This window comes from Calidris pugnax, unplaced genomic scaffold (assembly GCF_001431845.1).
Source record: "Calidris pugnax isolate Ruff unplaced genomic scaffold, ASM143184v1 scaffold288, whole genome shotgun sequence".
NCBI classification, from domain to species: domain Eukaryota; kingdom Metazoa; phylum Chordata; class Aves; order Charadriiformes; family Scolopacidae; genus Calidris; species Calidris pugnax.
The window spans coordinates 497,146-512,948 of record NW_015091190.1 but is presented as its reverse complement, the minus strand read 5'-3'; the positions used below and the strand labels follow the sequence as shown (position 1 = coordinate 512,948).

At 36.3% G+C, this 15,803-nt stretch overlaps 1 protein-coding gene across 1 annotated transcript in view; it reads left to right on the top strand.

Annotated features, from left to right (window-relative positions):
• Positions 1-15,803, top strand: part of ARAP2 (ArfGAP with RhoGAP domain, ankyrin repeat and PH domain 2) — a 186,929-nt gene that overhangs the window by 106,464 nt on the left and 64,662 nt on the right. The window contains exons 17-21 of the mRNA XM_014959527.1: positions 1,812-1,956; positions 4,108-4,210; positions 4,854-5,052; positions 7,108-7,171; positions 15,208-15,371. Coding sequence (XP_014815013.1) covers positions 1,812-1,956; positions 4,108-4,210; positions 4,854-5,052; positions 7,108-7,171; positions 15,208-15,371 — 675 coding nt within the window. The remainder of the gene's footprint in view (positions 1-1,811; positions 1,957-4,107; positions 4,211-4,853; positions 5,053-7,107; positions 7,172-15,207; positions 15,372-15,803) is intronic.

The window sequence follows — 15,803 nt, the reverse complement described above, 5'->3', positions numbered from 1 at the left end:
AGTTTAAAAAATAACAGAAAAACTAATTAAACAAAATATCAGATAACGAGCTGTTTTACCAAATTCTCACAAATACTTTACCAGAAAACTTGCAGCTGTGTAGGAATTTTAAGACTGTAGAAATAAAAGAAACACTTTGCTCTTAGGAGCTGCTTCTCTGCAGTGGTGGGAATAGATGGACCTCTAAGTGTGTCTAAATGACCTTCTAAAAACTAGGTATAATGAATGTATGAATATTTCGAGTAGCAAATAGTCATTAAGGTGCTATGTCATGTGCTGTATTCATTTATTAGGCTCATAAGAGGCAGTAGACATTTTGTCTTAATTAAATATGCCAAGTTGCTCTGCCAATTTTTTTTATTTTTTTTTTCCCTCTGCCTTGTTTTTCGTGTTGGTCTTTTTTTTGTTTGGTTTCCTGGTGTTTTTTTAGGTATAGAAGGCAATGACTAGATCCTCCAATGTATCTAATTCAAAGCTATTTGAAGATAGAATTCTTAGTAGGTAATTTAACCGTCCCCAGCAACTATAAATCACTGCACGTTGAAAGCACTCCACAAATGTTTAGAGTTCTGTAAACTACAGGGTTGGTAAATGAATTTAGCCTTGCTGGGTGTATTTGTGAGTAGCAACGAGAGAGATCTCCAATTCATTCCAATGTGAACATGCCATCCTGAAAGGGCTACAGCTGCTGCCTGTGCACGGTGTATCCGTTTATCTCCCCCAGTATCCAGGAATAAATCCTGTACAATTGCATTTAGTCTCTGCAGGAGGAAAGAATTGAGCTCAGCTGCTGGTGTACCCAGTAAGGGTTGTTCTTGTTAGTAATTTTGTTCTTCAGTTTCTCATCCCTCCACTATTTCGGTAGGGTACTTTCTTTAAATAATTAATTGTGTTAAAGAGCACCACTTGTGATAGTGTTGTCTTTAGATATTCTGATAGTGTGCAATGCATATGTATTCTGGTGTGTAGACCTTGGGTTTTTTCTGGAGTATTGGAAAGGCTTAAACTGTTTTCCTTGATATTGTGATAGTGAGTGGACATGCCAGCATTCCCAAACAGTGGAAACAAGATTGATTTGGTATTGGCCTCTAGTTCCAGTAATGTGAAAGATAGATTTTCATTTATTTATTTATATGACATACCATGATTCACTCACTTGTTTTGCTCTCAGAATATATTGTTCTTAGAGATGTCAGTGTTTGTAACTTGCTAGCATGTTTTCACAGAATCACATTTGTTTAGAAATACTTCAAGGGTAGGTGTCAGGAGGATGGGGCCAGTCTTCTTCTAGTGGTGCCCGGTGACAGGACAAGAGGAAATGGGCACAAACTGGAACATAAAAAGTTCAATCTCAACATGAGGAGGAACTTGTTTGGTGTGAGGGTGGCAGAGCCCTGGCAGAAGCTGCCCAGAGAGGTGGTGGAGTCTCCTTCTCTGGAGACATTCCAAACCCTCCTGGACACGTTCCTGTGGGACCTGCTGTGGGTGACCCTGCTGTGGCAGGGGGTTGGAGGAGATGATCTCCAGAGGTCCCTTCCAACCCCATAGCATTCTGTGATTCTGTGAAAAATAGGTGTGTTACATTTAAAAGACTATTTTCTTAAGATGCCATGGGCTAGATGTTCTGTAGGTTAAGTGGTATCAGCACAGACATTGAATTCCTGGCCCACGGAAGTGGGTGAAACTGAGATTTCAGCATAAACATCTTACTGTTAGAACAAAGCTTTGCATCCTGTGAGGTGACTCCTATAGGAAGAGGTAATTTTTATTGGTCTGCCCAACTGACTTCTCTGTTGTTTCTTGAATTACAGATTGCAACAAAAGATGGTGCACTTTGGAAGGTGGCTTTCTGAGCTACTATGAAAACGATAAAACTACCACTCCTAATGGTATGATTGACATCAGTGAAGTTATCTGTCTTGTAGCGCACAAGTCAGACTTCTTTTTAAATAGAGGGTAGGTTCCCCAATTAATATTTTGATAAAAAACCACAGGTATTTCCAAGATTTTATTCTGGGTTTTCACAGCTGTTCATTTGGTCCTGAATTTTGAACATGCTATTTAGAAAAAAGAAAAAAAAAAACAAACTGAATTGTTTTATGTTGACTTCAAGAAATGAGTGGTATTTGAGGATTACTTTTTTTTATAGTGATATAATGAAAATGTTAGGGTAATTTAAAAGGGCAGCATGAATTAGATACATCTGTTTCTTATTAAAACTGTAATGCATATTCTCAGTGCCTAAAAGGTTACATGATGATAAATTGAACAATTAATATTCATTTTTCGTTCTGGGATTGACCCTCTGCCTCAAGATAAACTCTTGCTTTGTTTCTTCCTGCTAATAATGCGGCAGATTAGAGTTCTTGATAATGCTTTTGGTTTTGGTCATGGATCTGTTCGTCTTTGAAACCCATTCTTTGTTCTGCAGCTGGGGATGACAGCCTAACTGTTGAACGTTGTGTCAGTTTGAAGAAGAGAGCTTTTTTTTTTTATAGTCTTGTTTTTCTTTTGTAACTCTCTCCCACCCCGTTTTTGCATTAAAAAAATCATGTGGAGATTCACCTAAATCTGAGTTGCATCCCCTATAGAAATCAAGTGATACTTGATATCTGTAGGGCATCGCTTTCATTTAAATTATGCTTTGGATTCATTTAGCAAATTTCATTTAAATTTCCTTTTAAATTAAAACATTTTTAGGGAATGACTAACCTCCTGCTGTGTTTTACCTGCAACTGAATAGTTTTATAAGAAACTTCCTGAAACTTCATATTTCATGTAGTGAAATAATTGGTCCTTAAAATGCCTATTCGCTTAGTCAGAATTAAGTATTTACATGTAATTTTTAAAGTGGTTATTGAAGAGGAGAGAACTGACTCATGTTCAGTCCTCCAGTTTTATACACATCTCAAGACTCCAGGTTTGAAAGGAAAAAGCAGACTTCATTTATTTGGATTCTAGGGAGAGGTCACGGACAAAATCATACTGTGAATTGGTGAACCATAATTTATGAGTTAATGACTGACCTGAAGTCCAACAAGATACTTATCTTCCAGATTCCACCCCAATTTCATCTAGTTTGCTTTTTCTTCTTTTTAATACCCTTGTGATTTGTCAGTTAAAAATGGAAAAGCAGGGTCTGCTTAAATAATGATAGACTTTCTGAAAAGAAAAAAAAAAACTCACAAAAACCGACCCAAAAAAAGCTTTTAAGAACTTCTCAAACTGCAGCAACTTCACAGAGTATCACAAAAAATATCCTTGCTGCAATCACACGAACTTGCAAAAGCAAAAAAATCCCAGTGAATTTTAGTAACTATATATAGACATTTTTATTAATTTCAGAATTACTGACAGAATCATTATGCTGTGACCTCTAAATGTGTATTATTGACCTGAAAAGCACTTTGATCATGCTGTGTTATAAAATCCTGGCTTATTAGCTGGGCTGTACTTGTGAGATTGGAGGAGAAATGCAGGTGGATTCCATTCCATAGGTATGAAATAATGAAAAAAATAGAAAAATGGGACTGTTGTGTGTTATGAAGACTCCATACAGCTACCTGTTGCCTTTTGCTTTCCACCCCAATTTCATCTAGTTTGCTTTTTCTTCTTTTTAATACCCTTGTGATTTGTCAGTTAAAAATGGAAAAGCAGGGTCTGCTTAAATAATGATAGACTTTCTGAAAAGAAAAAAAAAAACTCACAAAAACCGACCCAAAAAAAGCTTTTAAGAACTTCTCAAACTGCAGCAACTTCACAGAGTATCACAAAAAATATCCTTGCTGCAATCACACGAACTTGCAAAAGCAAAAAAATCCCAGTGAATTTTAGTAACTATACATAGACATTTTTATTAATTTCAGAATTACTGACAGAATCATTATGCTGTGACCTCTAAATGTGTATTATTGACCTGAAAAGCACTTTGATCATGCTGTGTTATAAAATCCTGGCTTATTAGCTGGGCTGTACTTGTGAGATTGGAGGAGAAATGCAGATGGTTTCCATTCCATAGGTATGAAATAATGAAAAAAATAGAAAAATGGGACTGTTGTGTGTTATGAAGACTCCATACAGCTACCTGTTGCCTTTTGCTTGCTTTAGGGACATCTTTACCTTTGAAATCTACTTAATGTCAGAACGTGTTTTTCTATTTGGAGCCGAAACTGCATATTCACAAAGAAAATGGACTTGGGCAATAGCGAAGGTAATACTGATAATTATCTTTTCCGGTTAGGCCAGAACCTTTGTGCGAAGAATAAAGTGTCATTGTTAGCTTCAAATCCTCCGAGAAGCTGTTCTTGATGAATACTGATCTGTCTCGGGTGTAAAGGTTTCTCGTGCAGCAAGAAGAAATCACTTCTGTGATTTAATATTTGAAACAAGATAAGAAAATAAAATGGAAAAGGAATTGAAGGAACATTTCAATATTAAAGGTGCTCTGGTATAAAGATAGATATATATATACATACACCCTACATGAATTTATTTCAGCTAAGTTGTTTATGGTTGCAATTCTGTTCTTTTATTTGTTGAAAGAGAATTCATAAAGCAGTACCCTATTTTATAGAGAACCAAATCCTAATAGTCACATCACTAATTAAATCAACTGTGGTTTAAAAAAGCAAAAACGTTTGAATTGTAGAGTACGAATGGGAAAAGTGTTGTACTTCATTTTATAATTTAAACTTAGTGTATATATGGGTTTATGAATGATAAATCTGAAAGTCTTTTTTTTTACTGTGGATTTCATCCTTGAATCTTATAGATGTGCAATATCTTGATTTGTTTTTTTTTTAGGGGAAGAGGGTTTTTTTTCTTCATCTGACTCACCCCATTTTCTTTGGTAGCATTTTGTTCCCCCTGTGGCTGAATGCTTATTAGAGAGAGACTGTGACCTGATTGGCCAACTCTACTACAAAGATTGCCATAGCCTGGACCAGTGGAGGAAAGGCTGGTTTGCTATAGAGAAGTCGAGCCTTTATTTTTGTCTTGAGATGGAGAACGCTGAAGAAGATTCCATATATCTGAGGAGGTTGCAAGAGCTAAGTAAGAATTTTGCTTAACATCTAGAATTCAGGAAACGCTCTACGGAATTAATTCACCCTTAAGGACATTTCTAGTACTTTCTCAAGTTATAAACATTCAGGAACTCCATAACTATTCCTTGGCATGAGGCAGATGCTCTTCCAACTCTCCTCTAACTATGGTGTTGGTAAAGTTCTGTCTTGGAATTTTTTCCCCCTGCTTAGTGGCACACGCTAGAGAGATTTTTCACAGCTTCATAATGAATGAAGACAATTTTTGTTCCAGTTGCAGCAGTATCTCTCTTACAAGAGTACGGAATTGAATAATAATATATGACCTTTTGGGATTATTGTCTCATATTTTTGACAGGGCAGAAAGCCTCTCTGCAGAGTGTATTCTGGAGGTGATTGACAGGCCTAGTTTCAAAATGCTCAAATGTACTGGAAAAATTATAACTCTCTTGGAAAACTATTTCACAGACTAATAGACTTTTCTTTTTTTCTGGCACTAAAAATATTCTTTGCTCAATATCATGACGTGGAAAGATAATAATATTTATACAAATGGTTTTCTATGATCAAGTTTATGTCATTGTCTGTAATTCTGCTCCGAATCCTCTTTAAGCATATCTGCCCTATTTGTTTTTACATTGAACGAGGCACTATGTTATGTAGGAAAGCAAAAATCAGTTGAGGTTTCATATTAAAGTAACACAGAGAGATAATTTAGCTCTTTATTGATGATCCTCTTTATAAATGCTGTCAGATTCTGGTCTGTTTTGCAGGAACTTGCAGAAATGCCACGAGGCTTTCTGCTGTTTATTTACTGCCACCTTATATTTGCTGTGAATAACACCGTGAAGGTGGTTTTTAATCAGGAATATTTTTATGCCTCCAGCTATCTTTTAACTGGTGAATACGTTTTTTGATCTTGATTCAGAATTAAAAGGTTAGGCAGTGGGAGAGCTGCTTCTGATATTACTTTTGATAGTGCAACTGTAATTGCTCCTGCCCCAATCATCTGAGCATCCAAAATATGTGTATATCTCAAGTATAGAAAGGAAACACACATTTAGCTTTTGGTTGAGAATCATTTTAGCCTGGGTTTTGATTTTTAAATATTAGTTGTATAACAGTGGTTTTTGGGAATAATATATACCCATAGTCCCTTTTTTTTTTTTTCCTTTGATTTCTGGTTTCCCCCAAAATAAATCTGCTCCACTGTTAAGACAGAATTGTATAACAAACATGCCAAATAATGAGCTATCAGTGGAAATAGTCACTTACTTGCTTGATATTTGACACAGTAGATGAGGCCAGGAGCGTGTGTGACACAAAACCATCATATAACATACATCAGAATAGGTTTATTGAGCTTCACAGATATCCAGGACGTTTCTGTTGCTGGGAATGAGTTGAGATAAGATATGGGTTATATCTAAGACCTAAACTTTGTAAGAATTGACTTTTCAGAATTTAGAAATAGTAAACAGGTTACATTTAACTTCCCATTTTTGGTACAGCGCACAGCATAGGTTTGTAAGTCTTACTGGAAACTCTCCAGATGTATTTTCTGTATTATGTATAATGTGGGTGTTTTGCAGAGCCCTTTTTTTAGCAGGAATAGCTCAAGGCAACGTTACGAAGGGTGGCATTGGGCTTTACAGCATAACATTCCACTCACGTTATGTTGCTGTAGATACCTGCAGCCATTAGGGTGCAAGTAAATCAATGGATTCAAAAACCCAACTTCTCATCGTTATGTATTCTAAAACTTGTGTTTACAAGTTTAATTTTAAAATAATGAAACACTGTAGCGTGTTTTCACATTAAAAAGTACCTGTTTAACCTTTCTTTATAATTTTCTGGGTTTTTTTTCTCTCGAATGTGAGCATATTGTGGTATTCTGTGGAGTTATCTATTACAAGAAGCATTCTTTATTCAAAACGTTTAAGAATCGCGTGCTCCTTTTGTCACTGAAGATCATTTTGAAAACACAAATGATTTAGATGTGCCTGCATGTCTGTATCTATGTATCTGTGTCTGTAGAGATCATATGTGTGTGTTTTCTTTTCAGCCATCAGCACCGTGATGCAAAACGGAGAGAAAATAGACGTCCTGCTGCTCGTCGAAAAAGGAAGGTGAGGCTCCCACCTGAATAAAGCTTTGATCTGCTTTGATATTGATGTCTGAGAGTTCTTGCTCATCAGTCACGGAGCTTTTGTCATTTAGTGGTTGCTCCAGAGATAAAATTTGCAGACTTTTTAAAGGAACGGAAAGTCTTTGTGTGTTAATTACGTTTTATGTCTGTGTCAGGAAATGCTAACGAATCCTGCTTAATGAAAAGCAGTTTTCCCATTGAGAAAATTATTCCCACTCAGATTAATCTGCCAATAACGGTTTCTTCGAAAGGACCTGACTTCTTTTACCCTGTACAGAAAAAACACCTCTTTAGAGCATTTGCCACTTAACTTCTCAATTTTTGTTATCACTCTTATATCCCAGAATTCTGTGTCTCAGTTTGTGGGGGTCAGGATTTCGATGTTATGTATGAGTCCCCTCATTAGTCTTACTCTACTGTCTGCCACTTAACTTCTCAATTTTTGTTATCACTCTTATATCCCAGAATTCTGTGTCTCAGTTTGTGGGGGTCAGGATTTCGATGTTATGTATGAGTCCCCTCATTAGTCTTACTCTACTGTCTCATCTCAATTAACAACGAAAAAAAAAAAACCAACCTGTGGAGCACACATGTTCTGTATCTGCCTCCAAGAAGGTAATATTCTGCTGAGATGACTCATGATAAGGGAGGTTGAAACTTGAAGTGAGCTGGGGTATTCCTGTCTCATCTATTGGGAAAAATTGAAAGACGAAAGTAAAATTATTGAAAATAATTCTTATTTTGTAATAGATGTGGTTTGGGGTGATACCTTTTCAGTGATAGATTGTTGGACAAATGTCTGTGTGAGAAGTGGCGCCGTGTTTACACAGTGCTCTGAACAGGCAATAATAAGGTAATAAAAGAAGATTGTTTTTCTCTTTGTTGGGTAAATAGACCAAAAAAACCAACCTGCAGATACTTTAGATGTCTATTCAGAGTTGGAGAAGTTTGATGGAGAAACTCTTTATAACTTGTGTGTTCTGAATTTTAACTCTTCCTAAGATATCTTTTAAGTTCCAGAATTCAAAAAGGTGATGCACATCAGGAAAAAAAACACTTTTTTTTGTTGCTTTTTTTATTTTGAAGAAGCACATTGAAGGATTCAGCATTAAGTAAGCTACTTAGACCAACTGGGGAACCAGAGGTGTCTTATTCAAAGTGCAGTTCCAACAGATGAATACAAACTGTGCATCTAATTTCATAGATACCGGTGCCGAGCAGAACTTCTACCTCCAAGTCAGCTTTTATTATTTCTTTCATTATAATATTTCTGTCAAGTGAGGGTAGGTTTTCCCTGAACTGCTTTAATAGTTTAATGGGAATTCTGAAGTATTTGAAAATAATTTCAACGGGGGTAGTGGCTGGTTTATGGTGGCCGTGAATATGTTTAATTTTTCTCCACTGGAGTCTGCCATAAAGAATTTACATGAGTAGTGTTTCCATTATCTTAACCATTAGAAGCCATATGGGTGTATAAGCTTTGCCTAGTGATTCTTGCTTAGGGTATTACTCCCAAAGTATGCAGTTGTCCAGTGCAGTTGTGTGGTATTACATCTTGCAGTGATAAGAAATGTGATATGTGTGTGTGTGTAAAATGGTTAAGTATGAAATCACCTTTATCTTTAGACTCAGTTATAAATGTTAACAAACCCAGCAATTCTCCTCCTGCCCCTCCAAACCCTAGAGAAATTAATTAATGCGTTTGGGACGTCGTCAGTGTCTACTAAATGATATATCACAGTTTCTAGGCTTTCCTGTTTTGTCTGTTATTTCACAATAGTGTTTGTCTAGTACCAACTTTGGCATCGATTGATCACTTGGAAGAGACCCTAAATACTGATCTATTGATAACTTTCACACTAATTTGTTAGTAATTTAAACATAGGATTAATGATAAAATCCCCAAAAACAGTATTGCAAGAATGAAACAAAACAAGTAAGATTTTTTTTTTGTGAATTTTAAAAAGCTTGAAAAAAACCAAAACCAAACCCCACACCTAAGCAAAAGTAACCCTACCCTTTTTTGCATAAAGAAATAAAAAGGGCTGATGTCTTACAACATGCTGCTTAATTTTCTTAGAAAAAGCAATTAAAATACCTTGAATATTTTCCTACTGAAGCTCATACTATTCTGTTGTTTTTGTTACTGGCTTCAAACTAACTTCCCATTATCTGCAAATACATAGACCTTTTTTCACATCTCAGGCATTGGGTTGATAAATTAGGGAAAATCATACGTTTACATGTATCATATACCTTTTTCTTTGAGACTTTTTCCATTGGCTACTGTAGGAAAAACAATGACTTAAGTTGTTGCAAAGGCACTTCTCACAAGAGTGATGTCATACAGAAGTAAACAGTTCCAGAACTATAAAAACTTCCATTCCTACTGCTGAAATAATTATAATGTAATAAATCTGTGATTTCTGGACCTTTAAAAAATACTTAGTGAATTTATGTGTATGTTAAATTCACGGAGTACATAAATTTAACATTCATCTGACCCGAAACTACTCAGAGAAGAGTTTACAATTGATTTTGGGCTGGAAGGTGCATAATGCTTTACGCTTGTACAAAATACAAAAATTCAGAGAGAATATTACCAAAAGGAACATGAGGTTTTTCTCAAGTGTCTTAGGTATGAAAACAATCCACTCCTGCCTCCCCCCGCCCCCTCCTTTTTTCCACTTTCCCCCTTTCTCTACCCTGTTTTATTCTCTCTCTGTCAGAAGACTACCAGCTCAGAAATAAAATGTTTCAGTTGCACTATACATTGCAAAGTAATAGCACATTATGACAGACTCAAGCAGGCTAAAACATTATCAAAGCAAGAAGACTGTTTCTCTTTTGAAGGTTGTTGGGTTTGAAAGCTTAGTGTACTTCCTAAATTTTCACAATAAGCCTAGTTTTTCTCTAATTACAAAACCACAGAATCACAGAACGATATGGGGTTGGAGGGGGCCTCTGGAGATCACCTAGTCCAATCCCCCAATAGATATATTAATATTTTTAATATATATTTATATATATAATTCTAGATATATAGTTTTTTTCAGATCTAAAAAATGTTTCATGTTTGTCTTTGACTATCTTGAGGCTTGGAACTAAATGGTCTTTAAGGTATCTTCCAACATAAACCATTCTATGATCTTTGCCAAAGTAACTTAGAGAGGAACACTCTTCCCTTTGTAGCACCTGTTGAAATTTTGTTGCACTCTGGTCCCTGTTGGAACACTTTGTCCAAACTGTTAGAACTTTCTCCAGCCCAGCTGGAAATCCTGTCTTCTCACAATGCTGTTTTCCTGTGCCATCATCAGATGGTCATTTCCCTCCTCTGATGTTCTGCTTTCATAGTTAACTCAGTCTCTTGTTGCTGTCCAAACAGAAGTTGTGTAGTAGAGAGGTGAAGAAGCTACTCCTGTATGGTTTAACAGAGGTCACAAGAGGGGTCTGCACACTGGAGAGAGGAAAGGTGTCTGAAAACAACTGTATACAGTAGTTTTAAAATATCTCTTCTGTATATAAAACTTAAAGCAACATCTCTAATGCTGTACTTCAAGGAAAAAGATTTGTGCGGACAATTCAGATCAAATGTTTCTTCTCACAATGCTGTTTTCCTGTGCCATCATCAGATGGTCATTTCCCTCCTCTGATGTTCTGCTTTCATAGTTAACTCAGTCTCTTGTTGCTGTCCAAACAGAAGTTGTGTAGTAGAGAGGTGAAGAAGCTACTCCTGTATGGTTTAACAGAGGTCACAAGAGGGGTCTGCACACTGGAGAGAGGAAAGGTGTCTGAAAACAACTGTATACAGTAGTTTTAAAATATCTCTTCTGTATATAAAACTTAAAGCAACATCTCTAATGCTGTACTTCAAGGAAAAAGATTTGTGCGGACAATTCAGATCAAATGTTTCTTTTTTTTCCTGTAATCATTTAAGTTCTTGTAGGTGACATTGAATGTTTTCAGACCATAATGTAATCCAGATTGTGCCTTTTTTCTCCTTCCTGTTATACTTCTCTTATAGTTACCTCTTTCTTATTATAAATCACAGAATTGTCAGTCAGAAGGGACCTCTAGGGATCATCTAGTCCAAATAATAAACCTTCACTACATACTGGCACAGTTTCTTCTTGCAATACTTTCTTCTTAATCCTTTGATGACAGCCATAAGATTTCTTGTAAAATACAGTTATGAGGATTAAATTCTATAATCCATAAATAATCTAAACACAAGACTCAGATGAGTGTTTGAGTACTTAAATTATAATTTCTTGGGTATGGACTGGATGTGCTTCACCCTTAACAGAGCAAAAATATAAATCACAGAATTGTCAGAGTCGGAAGGGACCTCTAGGGATCATCTAGTCCAAATAATAAACCTTTACTACATACTGGCACAATTTCTTCTTACAATACTTTCTTCTTAACCCTTTGATGATTTTCCTGTAATCATTTAAGTTCTTGTAGGTGACATTGAATGTTTTCAGACCATAATGTAATCCAGATTGTGCCTTTTTTCTCCTTCCTGTTATACTTCTCTTATAGTTACCTCTTTCTTATTATAAATCACAGAATTGTCAGTCAGAAGGGACCTCTAGGGATCATCTAGTCCAAATAATAAACCTTCACTACATACTGGCACAGTTTCTTCTTGCAATACTTTCTTCTTAATCCTTTGATGACAGCCATAAGATTTCTTGTAAAATACAGTTATGAGGATTAAATTCTATAATCCATAAATAATCTAAACACAAGACTCAGATGAGTGTTTGAGTACTTAAATTATAATTTCTTGGGTATGGACTGGATGTGCTTCACCCTTAACAGAGCAAAAACCCTGCCATTATTCACCATGGAGTCACTATCGTTGACTATTTGTTCTGAAGTGTGAACTTTTTATCAATTTTTTTTGAACTGGAAGAAGTAGCAGGTATATAAACATCTGGAGAAGGCACTGAGTTTATATTGTAGGAATGCATTTTGGTTCCAAGTCTGTGCAAGGTAGTTGTTACTCTGCCCTTAGGTACATCTTTGTAAGTATGGCAGTAAAAATTCTTTCAAACATGTTTACTTCTATAAGCTTAAAAGTATCTTTGACAGTTTTGTGGTACATGGAACATTAGTAAACTTCAGCTTGTGTTTATATGCTTGGTCTTAAGCTTTACATTTAATATAACTTTATATTTTGATGATGGCAATTAGTGCAGTGAGAAATATATGTATTTTTTATTACTACTCTCTGAAAACTGTGTGGAAGAGACAATGACACAGATATGAAAAGCAGAAGCTCCATCTGCAAAGCTCTCTATTACTTCATGAAGTTCTGTAGAAGACCTTCTACCATGCTTTGAGCAAAGTTCTGCTTTTCTGCTGGTAACCATTTCCCCTTTCATTTTCATACCACCTCCCACATTCATGGAGATAAAGAAATGGTTTCCAAGTAGGAAAAACTGTTCTTAAGTTTGGCTGAAAGCGTTAAAATCAGAAAGAATGCTTAAACTTCATATTAGAATGTTGCTGTATGTTTTTATGATTTAAATCTATCCTAGGCATGTTCTCTCTGCCAAAAATGCTGTGGTTTGAGATGAGCTTTCTAAGCCACTTCCACAGTAAATTGAATTCTGAAGTGTGTCTGGTACCGGTTTGGTTTCCTTTTCTTCCTTCTTCTCTTTTCTGCTTTTGTAGTAAATGCTGAAATTGTTTCTCTGACTTTTTTAGGTGAGATTTTTGACTGGGCAATGTTAATAGTTTTTTGGAAGACGATTAGTTGCGTTCCATGAACAATCCCAGCTCCACAATAGCAGCGAGTTTTTCACATTTGTATTTAGAACTGTCAATTTCTCTTTCATGACTGTGGTGCTATGGAACTGCTACTTAAACACAAACCCCATTTTCCTTGTCAATTAAGTAACCTCTTCCTCTGTAAGTTGAATTCAAATTTTGGAAAGCAATGAGAGCGTCATCTCTTGGTAGTTCTGATACACTTATTTCTAATGTGCTGCATTGAGGGGAAGATTCGTAGAATACAAGATGGTCCTTTTTCCCATAGTTCAGGCAATTCATATATCACGACAGTTGATTGACAGGCACATGATTTAGACTTTCATATCTCTGTGAGAAAATACAGATAAGTTTAAATTACCTTTGAAGTTCAATACACTACTATATTTCCTCTCTCCTCCACTGGTACCGATTCATTGATATACAGCAGAGTTGCCCTTTTCTTATTTAAAAGCAATAATATTTTCACTTTACAGTGTGCTGCTTCCTGTACATATCGTAATTCTTTCGATAACAAAAAAATAATCTGTTGAGACTTCTATTTATCCTTTTGCGTAATACCACAATGCAAATCCTGCTCTTCTGCAGGGAAAATAAAAAGACAGTAATATGCATATATATGCATGCATCTCTTGCGTTGGGAAGGACCATAAATCTTTTATAAATCATAGCCCTAACCTCTGCTGCTCTGTGAATAATAGTGCTAAAGGAATAGTGTAACGTGCACTCTCAGACCCTTTTCCACTCATTTCCTCTCATATATGGCTCCAGCAATATCAGAGGGTGTCAGGGTAAAGTGTTCTTTGGAAAACATTGGCTGGGAACCACCCATGTTGGATATCCATTCTGGAAGGTCTTCAGAAAATATTTGAAAGTATTGAATTATTGAACATTTTGCTGTAAAAATTTGAGAGCTATATGCAAGTTATTGTTTTTCCTTATTGTTTTTCCTTAATGGAAGAGAGAGGCTGAGTGTTTCTACTAGCCAGGCATGTCTGGTGGTTAATGTGACACTCAAAGTCATGAAATAGAGAGTTTTTAAAAAGGGGCTTTGGTCAGATGGAATATTTTTGTGTCTCCTGCTCTGCTGCTGAATGGTTAAGTGTCTATGGTGGATTCTGAGAATCCTTCAGATCCTGGGTCTGTGCGTGTACATGGACTGCGTCCTCTCTTCCTATCAAGATAGGAATGCTACAATGGAAACGTTTATAAAAATTGAAAGATGCTAATAAAAAAAACCCTGAAATGAAATATTCCGTCATTATATAAAATGCTTTGGTTTTTTTCCTAATTAAAATAGTAAAAATGAGTATTTCGTTATATTTTGATAAAAGTATTCTCACAAAAGTTTAGTCGAACGGTTTAACTTTTCCTAAGTAGCAAATTAATTTTCATTAAAGAAAATGAATCCCTTACATTTCTTTAATGGGAGACAAAGAGTACGTATGTAGAAGAGTTTGCTTGCTATTTTAACACTTAAACCAGTTTTTTATTGCATACCATACATGCATATGGGTGGACATATGCTGCAGAACCTCACAAAACCAAGCCAGACTAACAAACTGAACACAGGATTTATTTTACAAGATGGTAACAAAATCAAACCAAGTTTTACTTTAACAGGGGTAAAAATAAGATGTTATTGTAGTGAGCTTTAAGTAATAAAATCAGAACAGGGCCATGATTTGAGATAATGCAACGCTTTAATTGCCTGTTTAACTTATTCTGCCTCAACTCTTAGTTTTTTCATCCGTGTTTCTTGGCTCTGTGATTTTGATACACGTGTGTGAAGGAGGGAATTTTAATGTCTCAACTCCACTCCAGAAGTGAGAGGAGGATAGAAAAGAAGGAAAAGCCTTTTTCAGTATTGAAAGTTGTTTCTTAAATCTCTGTTTCCTGCTTAACTCTGACTTGGACTTGGGAATGCACAGTGTCAGAGCAAGGCTGAAGAAGAGTAATTAAAATGATGGTCAGGTCCTTTCAAAGGCCTGTGTCGGTGTTTGTGGATCTTCTTCCATTTATTGTGACACTGCTGGTACAAATGCAGCTGGGAAGAAAAAAAGATGCTATAACAATAGGCCACCACCACAGCTTTATGTGGTGGAAAGTGCCTTGACGTCTTATTCGAAGTAATTCTTATTTTTTTCTGAACATCTGGTGTGTTGCTCTGGTACAATAACATCAATTTTCCTTTTCTTTCCCGCATTCCAAATATTTTTATACCTTTTTTTTCAGGACGCTCTACATCCATGGCCACACAAAACTGGATTTCATGGTCTGGTATTCGGCAATTGAAAAAGCAGCAGGTACAGATGGTAACGCTCTACAAGATCAGCAGCTCAGCAAAAATGATGTTCCCATTATAGTGAACAGCTGTATAGCTTTTGTGACACAGTACGGTAAGTAAAGTGGATTTTGTTCAACCTAAGATCATTTGTATAATACCGACGCTCCCTCCCAACACCATCAGATCTTATTGAAAGAATTTATATATTACCTAAAATAAAACCATACCCCTCGTTAGCCTCGCTGCTCTTTGATGCTGTGGTGACATAAACATCTGAGAATGGGCAGTTGGGGAAATACAACTTGGTAGATGCCCTTTATAGACACCATCCTATTCTAACAATCACAGAATTATAGAATTATATGGGGTTGGAAGGGACCTCTGGAGATCATCTCCTCCAACCCCCTGCCAAAGCAGGTCCACCTAGAGCAGGTCCCACAGGAACATGTCCAGGCAAGGTTTGAATGTCTCCAGAGAAGGAGTCTCCACCACCTCTCTGGACAGCCTGTTCCAGGGCTCTGCCACCCTCACAGGAAAGAAGTTC